Source organism: Rattus norvegicus, chromosome 7 (assembly GCF_036323735.1).
Source record: "Rattus norvegicus strain BN/NHsdMcwi chromosome 7, GRCr8, whole genome shotgun sequence".
NCBI lineage: Eukaryota > Metazoa > Chordata > Mammalia > Rodentia > Muridae > Rattus > Rattus norvegicus.
Window position 1 is genome coordinate 86,264,859 of NC_086025.1, and position 14,085 is coordinate 86,278,943.

General features: G+C 41.5%; 1 protein-coding gene across 2 annotated transcripts in view; it reads right to left on the reverse strand.

The window, feature by feature from the left end:
* Window positions 1-792: 792 nt before the first annotated feature.
* Window positions 793-14,085, reverse strand: part of Ext1 (exostosin glycosyltransferase 1) — a 278,838-nt gene continuing 265,545 nt past the window's right edge. Inside the window, exons 9-11 of one of the 2 annotated variants that reach the window (NM_001130540.1) lie at window positions 8,908-9,068; window positions 6,558-6,729; window positions 793-2,091 (exon numbers count right to left, since the gene is read on the reverse strand). In NM_001130540.1, coding sequence (NP_001124012.1) covers window positions 1,906-2,091; window positions 6,558-6,729; window positions 8,908-9,068 — 519 coding nt within the window. In that variant the 3' untranslated portion in view covers window positions 793-1,905. The remainder of the gene's footprint in view (window positions 2,092-6,557; window positions 6,730-8,907; window positions 9,069-14,085) is intronic. The other variant, XM_039078770.2, reaches the window with a different exon arrangement.

Below are 14,085 nucleotides of genomic sequence, written 5' to 3' on the forward strand. Positions count from 1 at the left end.
TGGAATTAATTGCAGTTAAAACAATATGAAAGCTTTGAGGAAATTTTACTGATACAAGTGTAAACGCTGTGGATCTCAGAATTATATTGGAAGAAATCCTTAGTGATACCTTGCATCTACTTAAGAAATGTCCCATATGTGACAGCAGGGTCATACTGGGTGAGAGTGATGCATAGAGAGATGTTTATGTGCAAAGCTGCAGAAAAGCCCTCGTTCAGTGGACCTCAGTCAAAGCACCACTTGCAACACAGAATCTGTATCTGTGGGCTCTGGTCTCTGCTCTGCTGCTGGGCAGGCAATGGAGTCATCTCTTAAGACCTCAGCAAACACCTACATTCATTCTTGTTTACAGTACCCACTCCAGGGGCTTAGGCAGGTTCCTTTGTCTTCCCAATACCTCTAGAGAAGAATGTATGCAATGCATGAGAGTTCCTGGAAGAAAAAGAAACTAAAGTCTCTGTGGATTATATTATAGTACCTAATACGCTTTCTGTAAGTCAATATATAACGCAATATAATAATCTTTCTATAACTCACTCTTATTTTTTGTTTCTCTCAAGTATAAGCAGATATTTAATATCAGAAGCCTCCCTGTTTTATAACGGAGCTTAGAGATATGCTTCCTGGACTTGTATGTGTGTATTCTTAATGCTTCAAGATCATCATAAACTTAAGACAGTATTTGCAAGGATGGAAGCATTGTTTTTAACAAGGATAACTAAATTTTTCTACACATTTCAAAACAGAAAGAAGTCTTCATGTTTGTGTCTGATGAATTTCATTTCATTGTCTTTTTTTTTTTTTTTGCTTAAATCAATGATTATCCCAATAAGTTCCTTGACAAGACATGCCCCCAGTTAGGTACCTTTTTCACAGTCATCCTCTTGTTAAACGGTGTGGAGTTACACATAATCGCTTCTTTTTCAACAGAGAAACCTTTGCAACTTGAGTTTTTCCAAACACATTAAACCACTTGTCTTATAAATAATCTGGACCCATTTTTCCCCCTTTGGCTTCTAAAGCATAGGGTTCCCCCAAAAGATATATGGGTTGGTGGTTGAGCCTATTGACCAACCATTAGGACGTATTGGGTTTCAGTTGTGGGATTTCCATCACTAACATGCTGGGGATTGTTTGGTTTCTTGTTCAACATTTCTTAAATCTACTAGTGTTTGCTTGTTTGCTTGGTCTATCTCCCCCCTCCCTATCCCCATGTAAAAAGATTACCATATTTATATTAAAATTTTTCAGTTAGAACTGCCTACCTGGAGTCAACACCTTTTCTCATGCAGCAAGTTTAGAGACTGAGGGGAATCCAAACATCTAAACTGGACTATGAACTTGTTTTAGTGTATGCCCAGTGCTTTGCTGACACTATGTCAAATAACTGATTGTGTTTCCCATGATGTCTGTTTCTGTCATTGCAGGAAATCCTGGGTGACCCATGGCAACGAGGTCTGTAGGGAGGGGAGCATCAGCTTAGAAATATTCACAACCAACACAATTTTGATTAAAGAAAGAACTCTGGTTTTTAATAGTTTTGATCATTAAAAAAGTTTAAACCTGCATAGCAATCATTTCAAAAATAATTATTTAATGTTCCATAATTAAACTGTACACAACCTAGTCGTGGGACACAGAAGCCAGTGAGGTGAATGGAGCAGTCTGGCGCGGCCCCAGGAGCCAGGATTCCAGCCGAGTTTTGTCACTGTGTTCATCTAAGCTGTTTTTTTCCTTTTCTTTTTTAAAATCTTTTTTGTTTTTTTTATATTTATTTTTTTTTCATTTTTTGATACTTGGCACAGTCTGGCTCCACCGATGGGCATGAGCAGATCTGCACTGGGAGGAGAGAGCAACTGGACTCCAGTCCCATCTTGCCTCCCCTCCCCCACTCAGTGGGATTCCTCAAAGTCGTTCAATGTCTCTGTATTTCTTCCTCAGGATTGAGACTTGGTCTTTAAAGAGGACCGGGTCGAGCCTCATCTGAGAGTGGATCAGCGGCATGTAGCCAAACCAGCTGGCAAACGTATTCATGCAGCTCTGTCGCTGGGCAAAGTGGTCAGGGTCAGCCCAGCGAGATGCTCGGGAAGTCTGGGGAGGAGACAAATAAGGAAGACAGTGAGAGAAGGCAGTGGGGAAGAAGCACCATAAGCTGGATCTGCTAAAGGCCAGCAGTAGGATGTGGGGCCTAGTTGCTGAGCATGTCCATCTACAAAGCGGGTGAAGGCAAGGCTCGAACATGCTAACTTACCTTTGCCTGGAGTTGAGATGTGGCAACTTCACTGCGACCAAACACAACTAAGCTTTTGGAGCTTTCTGAACTGACTAATGTTCCTGTGAATGAGCAGTGGATTTGTACCAAGGGGCTCTCAACTACTATGGTCACTAAACAGAACATTCTTTTTTATATTTGGGACCAAATACTATGACTTACAATAAAGTCTTTATTTCAGAGATAGTTTTCTAAATCCTTACATGAAATTTCTTTAAGCACAGATTTATTTTTACTTATGTGTATGAGACTACAAATTTTGTATATGTGTGTATGGGTATCCTTGGAGGCCACATGAAGGCATGAGATGTCTCAGAGCTGGAGTCACAGGAGGTTCTAAGTCATCTGACATGTATGCTGGGTCCTGACCTCCAGTCCTCTGCCAGAGAAGCAAGCATTCTTAACTGCTGAGACTCTCTCCCGCCCTCTAAATCCAGGGTGTTAACATGGCTGATGTGTGGAGACATGGACTGTCAGAAGTCCTACTATAGACTCTCATTTTATACATCTAACTATCCACCTGTATCAAGTTCCTACCAAATGGCTTGTTTAAGAAGATGCATGCGTAACTGAAGAACAAACGAGACCCTTACACGTCACTCGTGGAAAGAGCTACATAGCACATAAACGCCACACTCCTTAATAGATTCTCCCTACTGAGATGGCTGAGATACAAATGGGGCCCAGACCCAGTGACACAGTGATTATGCCTATAAGACTGACTCTTCAGTAAAATATTAAAATTCTGTTCTTAAGCTAATAATTGTCTCCATGCCACTAAATTCCTACAGTTGTTTTAAGTATTAGATGGCCCCAGGTATTAAGGTAGCAAAGTAAAAAAAAAGGCTGCCATCCTTTTAGTTATATTGTCCCTAAAGCTGTCAAATATATTTAGACCACATAAATGATGGTCACTGACTTGACTTCCAGTGTGGCTTGGGGAAGGAACAAATAAGGTCTATTTAAGGGACAGGCCACAGTGAGATTGAGTGAGTATACAGATTACACTAACTGGAGTTGTGTTTTGTTTGTCTGTTTCTCTTGCTGCTGATTTGCTGGGAAAGGAGATTACAAGGGCAGGGCTGGGGCACTCACACTCAACATGCAAGTATTATAAACACAGATAAATAAGCAACTGTTTACTATGTGTGTGTTTGGATGGGCTAGAAACATACTTTCATGAAAAGTGCATTTTAGAGTGAGACTCACGCAGAGTCACTTTAAAATCACAAGTATCAACACGCTTGAAAAAGAACGTGATAAATACAAATGTCAAGTTAGCACTGAGCAGCAGAATAACAAAACACTACTTGTGAAGTGTTTTCATGAAGCACACTGGAGCCTCACAGCAGCCAGGTGGAGGAGCTCCCAAGTCACAGCAGGTTCAAGGAAGCTACAGGTATTCGCTGAAGGCTAGAAAGAGGTAGAAGGAAGGCTCTAGCATTCGTACTGTGAGAAATCACCTTTGCAAGGAACAGAAAGGCAAAGACCTAAGAGAGCTGGCTGAGTCTCTATCAGAGAAGACAGCCTTGAAGGCAGTGGGTCACGACCTCTTTGTGGTCAAATGAGCCTTTCACAGGAGTCACCTAAGACCATAGGAAAGCTCAAATAAATATCTGTGATCTATAATATCATAAATATCATTCATAAGAGTAGCAAAACTACAGTTATGAAATAGCAACTAGAATAATTTTCTGGTTGGGGGTCACCACAACACGAGATACTGTATTAAAGGGTCACAGCATTAGGAAGGTTGAGAGCCACTGCTCTGTGGTTGACAGGAACTTGTAGGCGTTTTATGGGTACTCACTCCAAAGGACCTGACTCAAGCCTAGGTAAATGTGCACATATGTGAATAGAAACTATCAAGAAGTTCAGCTCATTCCTGATGTATTCCAACTCAACCAACAAATACTAAAAACAAAACAAAACAAAGCCATTTTTAATCGAGTGAAAGCTCACTGAGTAAAAGTAAGAAAATGTACGAAAAGGTCATGGATGTGTTAGCAGCTGTCCTCCCTGGACTACTGCACAGCCTCCGGGGAGTCTGAAGACTCCTCCTAGCAAACACTAGTAAGAGAATGCTGTGAATCTGTGAGCTTCCATTCGACAAAACATATGGGTACACAGTGGGCGATACACGCTGCTTGGATTTGAAGTAGTTTGGTCTTAATGATTGGATCACTCTCGCCAATGCTTCAATAGTTAAAGGGCAGGCCTTTCCTGGTATACGGGTGTTTCTCCACAGCCAGGACTTTCATACTCTCTGAACCGGTGTAGGCTCAGTAAGCAGTGAAGGATACCATATGACCGAAAATTCTCTTAATACTGTTTTTCTCTTGCCACATTTATTGAATTAGAAAAACCCAGTCAACATGCTTGCTTAGAAGAGCTTGCTAAAGTTCCCTTCACAAAACTTAGATTTACAGCCAGCACTAGTACAAAGCCTGGCCACCTGAGCAGATACAACCATGGTCTTTTTTGGTTTTGGTAGCAACGCTGTTTGTTTTGTTTTTAAAGATATACTACCCTGTGCTCTGTAGCTTGGGCTGACCTCGATCCCTCATGGCTTAGACCATCCACCTCAACCTCACAGTAGTCATCTAGTCACTAGCCTAGCTACATTCATGCTAAGAGTTGATTTTAATCATTCTGTGTGCTCCATGGTTAACCTAGGGAGAACTAATAGTTGTACTTAAGTTTTTCCATTTCTTTTTAAAAATCACATTCATTCATTCATTCATTTGCACACACACGTGCCAGGAGAAATGAAGCATGTGCCAACCACAGCATGAATATGGAGGTCAGAGGATATCTTGTGGGAGCTGGTTTCCTCCTTCTATCATTTATGGCCAAGAACGGAACTCAGGTCTTCAGCCCTGGTAGGATTATCTTTATCTGCTGAGTCATCTCATTGCACCTCCCCTTCTCTTCATCTACACATTTATTTATTTATTTGAGGCAGGGTCTCACTTTGTAGCCCAGATTAGTTTCACACTCATTACTAGTGAAGAATGACTTCTGATCTTGTCCTCACTCACAAGCGCATATCTTACCATATCCATGATATACTGTTGGGGACTGAACTCAACTTCCTTAGGCTTAGCAGGCACTCTACCCACTAAGCAATGCCTCCAGCTCTCACTTACCACATGTGCTATTCAGGAAGCAAAGTGAGTTCAGCTTGCAGATGAGCCTGACATGAGAACTTGGTGTGTGGTCAGAGACTAGGGCTCTATTCTTGCTTCTGTTTCTAATTCACTTTTTTTTTTTTTTTTGGTTCTTTTTTTTCAGAGCTGGGGACCGAACCCAGGGCCTTGCGCTTCCTAGGCAAGCGCTCTACCGCTAAGCTAAATCCCCAACCCCTTGCTTCTGTTTCTAACTTATGGGGGTACGTGTGGCAATAAGTTAAATTAGACCTAGTTTTCCTGCCTATAAACAAAGGAAGTTGGATATTTGTGTGAAGAATCTTATGAAAATTTATAACCCAAGAGGATATTTGGCTTTACTTTAACAATTATATTAATTTCATGAAAAATATTTTAACATTTATTTCATTTTAAAGATGAGTTACGAGAATCTGAGAAGGTGACTGGCTTGCAGCTTATAAATGCTGGTTCTAGAACTGAAAATTGATAGTGTGACCTCTAGTACTTCATTATGATATCTGCTCAACTGAGAAACAGTAGCTAGAACACTGTGTTAAGTAAGGATTCCTTGCTACTTGTAGGCATCTACAGGAAATTGACATAAATTCATTGTAGAACTTCACTCTGTGGTGGACTGAATAGTTACGTCTTCCCTGAAAATACTGATGTCTGATCCGGGCATGAGGCTCTGTAAGTGGGGCATCTGGGAATGATTAGCTCATGGAGGTAGAATCCTCAAGAATAGGGTGCACCCGAGAGCTCTGGACCATGCAGGGACACGACAAATTAAATAAGTTAAGAAGTGATTCCTCATTGGGTATTACAGCTGCTGACACCTCGACTTTAAAATCCCCAGGTTTCAGAAGGATGAGAAATGTTTGAAACTTAAGCCCTAAGCCTATGTTGTTTTGTTATACTAGCCCAAAGGGTATAAGACAAACTCTAAGAATGTGTCACTGTCATGTCATGTTATGGGTTATCTAAGAGCTTTATATTCTTAATTATCCATGTGCCAATCATTCCTCCCCTCAGGGCGCTCAGATGTGGCTTATTTTTGTGTCTCCATATGGCAGTGCTAGATAAAGCGGAGGAAGACATATCCATGTAGACCTGGGAAGAATGTTCTTTATTCTTACCTGTCCCATCATTGTCTCCTTATACTGTTTCTTCTGGGTCACTTTGATTGGAGGCAATTTCGTCACAGCAGACACCAGGAAATTCATGAGAATGTCCTCACAGTTGGCCAGTTGGTCTACCATGTTCTTCAGGCTGGCTGGCAGGTAATGGGAATACAGGTAGTGATAATATCTGAAAATAACAGAAGACATTCTTTTAGTAGGGCAACATTACATAACAATATGTAGACTTTAAACACAGGCATTCTCTGGATCCCTGAGCATGCCACCGAATGCATTAATAATGACAGCTATTACCTCTATGGTACCCACTGTAGGCCAAATAATATTCTCAAGTCTTTAACAAGAAATGCCTCATCTCATCCACCTAAGAGATCTATGAGGCAGATGCTATTACATTATTATCCTTATTTTACAGATGAGGAACTGAGTGAGGCCCTGAGATTCCTGGGGATGCAAATATTGCTTGCCCATCACAATTTGGTATCAGGCTGGTCAGTTAGAAAGAGAAACTGAATCCCAAGAAGTTGTGATGACAATAAAGATAACAGTCTTCATTGTCAGTTTGATGCAATTTAGAATCACCATGGAAACATGCTGTTGAGTGTATCTCTGTGGGGATAATTTCAGAAAGGTTAAATACAGGAAGGAAGAGCTACCCTGAATGTGGACAGCACCATAGGCTGGGATCGAGCCTGAGTACAAAGAGGAAAGAAGATTGAGCTCCAGCATCCATCTTTCTACTCCCTAAGTAAATAAATATGCACAGTGAGTGGCTGCCCCTCCTGTTCCTGCTGCCGTGTCTTCCCCACCATGATGGACTGTATCCTCCAACTGTGAGCCACGGCAAACTTCCTTGGTAAAGTTGCTTTTGTCTGGTATTTTGTCACAGTAATGAGAAAAGTGACCAATACAGATGGCAAGAGAATTTACTTATAAATTAGACAAACTAATTGAATGAATCGTATTGATTCATTTTCGTGGAAGAAGCAGGAGGAGGGGAAGCTTTGAGATTAAGATTTCTTCAGCCAAATGTTTATATTTGGGCATTTTCAGACTTCGCCCTGAGATGATAAGACTCTTGATTCTCTATGTTAAAAGTCTAAGGTAAGATTGGTACATTTTCCTCATTAGGATAAAATAGTGGGGGGTTTTCATTAATGATCCTGTGGGACGGTGGAAATGGTAACAATCTACATTTACTTATCTGGTAATTTTACCTCATCTGCTGGTTTTAACGTCTGCCCATTTTATATCTCTGCCTATGATTTTTCTCGGAATAGCCTTTTAGGTGTCATAACATGCCAAGGGCAAAATCTGCATTTAAAAATAGTTACTCCATTGTAGAATCCCCTCAGATGGACCTCTTATCCTTCCAGACCTCAAGTCAGAAAACTTGGTAGTCATTAAATTCTGATGAGGTCACTGTGCTGAATCAGCTTCAAACTAACACTGTAGTGTGGTCACCACTTACATCATTGCTCACTCCCTGGCCCCAGTCTAATCTCCATCTTCATATGGCTCCCGACTTCCTAACAGTTCTTCCTGCTTCTTTGTTATCCTCCTTATTGTCTATTTTTATCACACCATCCAGAGTGGATACTGGGAACACAACCCTGAAGTCTGCCCTGCTCAGGCCATGCACTGACTTGCCCATTCAGAGGAAACACATCAACTTCTCCTGTCTCTGGGCTCTCAGGCCTCTTGGAGCTTCTCACCCACTGCATAGTAACTAATCCCAATCTTCCTTTCCATCTATCTCCACTGCTCTGCTCTGGGTGTTTCTTCTTGCTATTCCCAATACTATCTATAGCAGCCATGGCTACCTTTCTCTTGCTTTGAAGTTCCTGCTCATCTCCCATCTGTATAATAGACCATCCTGACCATTCTCCAACCTGCCTCATTTCTGCACCCCCTGCTACTTGAGTCTTTGTCAGTATCTTCTTGCTGTCTCTGATTTCCCTGGGATTTATGTGTCTCTGTTCACTACGATATGAGTCCTGCATTGTGGGAGACATTTTCTGCTTTACTCAAACCACCTAGTATGGTGACTGGGATACTTAGGTATCTCCTCTTAATATTCAGCTACCCACCCTTAGTTCTGAGTACTTTTTATCTTTTGGCTTAACTGGAAATACTACTTCGCCTTAATTTCTAGAACTACAATAAGCCAAGAAGATTCATATCACACATTTGCTGCCTCAACAAAAATCAAACAGAAATCAAACAAAAATCAAAATACAGACTAATTTTCATTAATGTTGTTAACTGGATTTAGCCTAAAGTTCCTATTAGTGCAATTTTCAGAAATGAATACGATGCATTTCAATGAGAAATCTCAGCTCCTCACTTGTGGTAGATAGCAGCTCCTGTCAACACCATGGAGTAGTCATTCGTCCACTTGGATGTATATCCCCATCGCTCCTTTGAGTTATCCCAGAAATGGCTGCGTGCAGGATATCCCACAATCCTCTCCGGGAAGCTCTGCCATACAGTGAAGGCAAAATCCACCTACAAGGCAAAGCACAAGCCAAACAAGCAATCAAGACTTTGAATAAATGTCAACAAAACATCACCCCTCCCCTGCTAATTCATAATGCGGAATCCCACAACTGTTTCGAAACATTAATTCCCCATATTCATCAGCAAATTAAACTGACTGCTTGACATTTTGCCCTGCAATTATGCACATCTTAAATATTTTGTATGAAAGAAACTTAAGATTAATACAGGAGAGAGAAAAGGGGGAAGGAACGGAGGTGGGGGAGGGCAGGAAGATCGATCCTGACTTGCCCTTTAGAAATCCCAGTCTGTTCAAGCTAAAAAAAAAGAAAAGCAGTTGCTTCCTTCTCCCCAACCCCAAAGGTACATGTGACCACTGATTCACAGGAAGCACAGAAGCATCTGTTTTGTAAACGAGAACAGATTTCCTGTGTGCATCCAGGGACTGAAATACGGCAGGCATTGTAACTAGCATATATCAAAGCCCAACTGACTAAAATTAAAGTGTTTTCTTTAGGGAAAGTTTTTGTAAAGAGCACAATTTTTAACAGGAATATAGAGAAGACATCACAAAGAAAATACACCAGGCATGTGAGGTCTGAAGACACAGGATGCTAGGCAAAGCTAGAAAGGCAGCCCCTGTGCAGTCACTGAGAACAAGTGGGACAAAGAACCAAGTTAAGGCAAAACAAAACACGATTATTTTAAAGAAAAGGTTCATAGGAAGCCAAAGTGGTACTTCAGAACCTACTCTAAGCTAGCACAAGGGGCTACCAAGTTATCACTTTTTAATCTGTGCACTCCTCTCAGATCATCTGATGAATAATAAAAATAAACAAAAATAAAAGTTAGTGATACATCTGTGATCATATGATTATAATATAAAGGTTTAGAGGACCTTACACATTGTAATAACCTTATAATAGCCCCGAGAGGTGGGTAGATACTTTCATATTTATCAGTTAATAAAAGGGAAAGCTAAGATTAAATAGAAGATCAAGTAATTTATCCATACTGGTAAGTAGCAGGGCCAAGATTTGAACCCTTTCATATCCAGTGAGTATCCTAGCCTCTCTTAACTTTTATTGCTAGTATTAAAAGCAATTTATTCTTTTTATTAGATTTTTTATTTACATTTCAAATGTTATCCCCTTTCCGGGTTTCCTGTCCATAAACCCCCTATCCTAGCCCTCCTCCTGCTTCTTCTGTGAGGGTGTTTCCCCCATCTAACCACCCCCGCATTTCCACCTCCCTACCCTGACATTCCCCTACACTGGGGGGAGGGGGTCCAGCCTTGGCAGGACCAAGCGCTTCTCATCCCACTGGTGCCCAACAAGGCCATCCTCTGCTGCATATGCAGCTGGAGCCATGGGTCTGTCCACTCTTTGGATAGTGGTTTAGTTCCTGGGAGCTCTCCTTGCAACCCTGGCCTATCTCTTCTCTGTAAGTAAGGCAAAAGAATTCTCATTGTCTACAATTATTTCAAGTCCTGTACTGTGATAATAGCTTGGGGACTGAATGCTAATGTTAAATCCTGGTCCTATTATCAAAGATGGCCAAAAAATCCAGTAAATATTTAGAACAGCCAAAGGGTGAAAAATGGAGTTTTTGTGAATTAATGAATATGATGATACAATACAAGGGAGGGCTACCCAGTAATTGAAAAGACTACCCAGGTGTGGTTCTCCAGGTCTCATGTTGGATATTAGCATTTAAATATGGCTTTAAACAGGCCACCGGGATGGGCCCCTCCTTCACAATCAACAGTTTAAAAAAGCAGGACTGAAGCATAGGCACTTATAGTTAGTCAAAGGAAGATCTCAATTCTAAAAAATTTGATTTGAATCTGATCTTTGGCTGTGGCTAAAGACAGGACAGTCTGAACTGCACCAGAGATCAGCAAGTTACTATCTGTGCTGGCTGGTTTTGCGTATCAACTTGCCACAAGCTACAGTCATCAAGGAGGAAGAAGTCTTAGTTCAGAAAATGCCTCCATGAGATCCACCTGTAAAGTATTTTCTCAATTAGAGATCAATGGGGGAGGGCCCAGCCCATAGTAGGTGGAGCCATCTTTGGGCTGGTGGTGGTCCTGGGATCTATAAGAAAGCAAGCTGAGCAAGCCACTAAGCAGCATGCCTCCATAGCCTCTGCATCAGTTCTTGCTTGTAGTATCCTGCTCTGTGTGAGTTCCTGTCCTGACTTCCTTCAGTGATGAACAGCAATGTGGAAGTGTAAGCTGAATAAACCCTTCCCTCCCCACCGTGCTCTTGGTCAGGTGTTTGGCTGCATCTTAGAAACCCTGACCAAGGCACTGTCTATTCTGGGGCTTCCTATAAAAGAACACGGACATACCACTGTGCCTTGCACAGAATTAATCCAAATGGATCTGTCAATCGCCTGGATAGGAAAACATCCCCCAGGAAGTTGTCACTTCCAGAGACCTTGAGGAGGAGACAGCCTACGTAAGCATGTAGGTCAGTAAGGGTTCCTCTCAACTGCTGTGCACTCTCACTATGAAAGTGTTTTGCTCTGCCGTGGAACACGTGGGCCGTTCCTACTCTCAGCCATGAGAATACCTCATTTTTTAAATTACGCTTCTCTTTACGCTATGTTCTGTGTCTCCTCTAAATTCTTTCCGTGGAGATAAAGGACTGGGGTATAAAGAGGGAGCCAGAGTAAGGTCCTGGTAACACTAATGCAACATGGCTGAAACTCAAATGCTATATAAGGCACTAAGTAAGAGAAATAAGGTTAACAAGACGCATTTCCACAAATATGAGAGGTCGTGCTTGGGCAAAGGAGTGATGGGCAAATTAAAGATGAAGGCTGTCAAAGATGGGAAGGCACAATGTAAAACATGTACAAAGACTCCTTTGTGGATGATAAAAGCATTTTGGGAGAAGAGACAAGTGACAGTAACTGAATGAACTAAATCACTTAAATAAAGTTTAATCTGACTGATTTTATAAAATGTAAGTTGGTATTCACTTTAGTAAAATAATTCTTAAAATGAAGTGAATAAGCCTAGCTTGATAGTTCCCAAGCTTTTTCCTCAAGTCTCATATTACCCATTAAACTAGTTAGGTAACATTTCTCTTTAAATTGACTACTCTATTTTTTTTTTTTTAATTAGTCTCATCCTAGGTAAAAATGCCAGGGAAATCCTAGGTTTCACTGATGACTATGTTATTTTCAAACAAACATTAAAGCAATAAGATAATTGGTAAAATGAATATGCTACATAAAGTATCTTTTTTGAAACATTGGCCCAGAACATATTTTTCTTATTAAATTTATTTAGTGAGTCGAGTGGGAAGATACACACATGTGTCAGTGTACTTTATTTGTTTGGGTTGGGGTTTGGAGTGTAAGACAGTGCTTCTGTGGACGTCAGAGGATAACTCTCACAGTCAGTTTTCTCTATCTGTCATGCAGGACCCAGGATTTAAATGAGGTTGTGAAGGCCAGTGGTGATGGTGGCACAGGCTTTTTATTCCAGCAGTGGGAAGGCAGAGACACAGTTTGAGGCCAGCCTGGTCTACAGAGTGAGTTTGAGGACAGCCAGGGCTATACAGAGAATCCTTCATAAATGAGATTTCAAATGTTGGTGTAGAAAGTGCCTTTACCCACTGAGTCGTTCTACTTGCCTCACAAAATATTTAAAATAAAATTCTTATTCCCAAATTCTTTAGCCTTAGTTGGAAGCCACTCCCATTGTAAACAGCCATACATTCCTCTTTATATGAAACATCGATTTGATGCCTGACATTCTGAGCTCTGCCAACGATTGCGCAATTACTATCTAGTCAGAGACTTTCTAATATAAAGAACAATGGTTAACACGTGTGCCAACTTGACCGCAACAAAGGTCAGGAAGGCAGATGGAAGATTAGTTCTGTGTGGGCCAGTGAAACCATTTCCACATGGCACTAACATGAGCTCCCTCCTCTGTGGGTGGCCACTATTTAACCCACCGAGTTCCCAGACAGAGAGTGAATATGGTGGAAGAAGGTGTCTGTGCTGCTTCTTAACTATTTTAACAGAATTAGTCTTGCCGTGGGTGGGGCGTGTATGCCAGGGCACATGTGTGGAGCTCAGAGAATAATTTTCAGGACTTGGTTCTTCCCTTCTAACTTAACAAGGCTGGCTCTCTTGTTTTGGCCACGCCATGACCAGCTTAGCTGATCTCTAAACTTGATGTTCATCTCCCTGTCTCTGCCTGCCATTGTGATGTAGGAGTACTGAAAGTACAGATGTGTACCACCACATCTGGCCTAGTAATGTGGGTTCCAATTATTATACACAGGCCATTAGGCTTGCACAGCAAGAGCTCTGACCCATGTAGCCATCCCAACTGCCTTGTGGTTTGCTTGTTTGTTTTTTTCCCTGGCCACTGCCCTCATGCTTACACAAGGACACTGCTTTTGGCTTACCATTGGCTACTCGAACTCTCAGGCCATCATTTTCCTATAAGGACCACAATACCAGCTTTCCCAAGACACCAGCTTACATACAGAAAGTGTAGACTTTGCAGGCCCTGTGACCCCTGTGCCCTCATAAACTAATTCCTCATAATAAACCCTTACTGGTTCTCTTTCTCTGGAAACACTGCCATGGCAACAGGAGAAAGGCGTCACAAGGCTCATTCACACAAACCATACCTGCCAGAAACTGGGATGGAAGGAGAGTGGTGGACTGCGTATGAGGAAAACTTACTGGGGAGATTTAAGACAGCAGGGGATAGAGAGCCTCACAAGACACCTGAGTCCAGGTCATGATAACCTATGACATCCCTATACTCAAACCAACAGTGCCAATTGCTAGGATAGTATATTATGCAGCCTCTTGTCAAAGAATCCCCCCGACTGTCAGCACTCTTTGGGGTTTCCCATTATCCTCTGATAAAGAAACAACTAGTATAGAACCCAATGGGGTGCTTTCATTGCATGAATTTCTCAGTATCTCAGGGCCTTTTCAAGTCATTTCAAAGGAACTCAAAAGTAAATTCAGATAAAACTGTGATTCT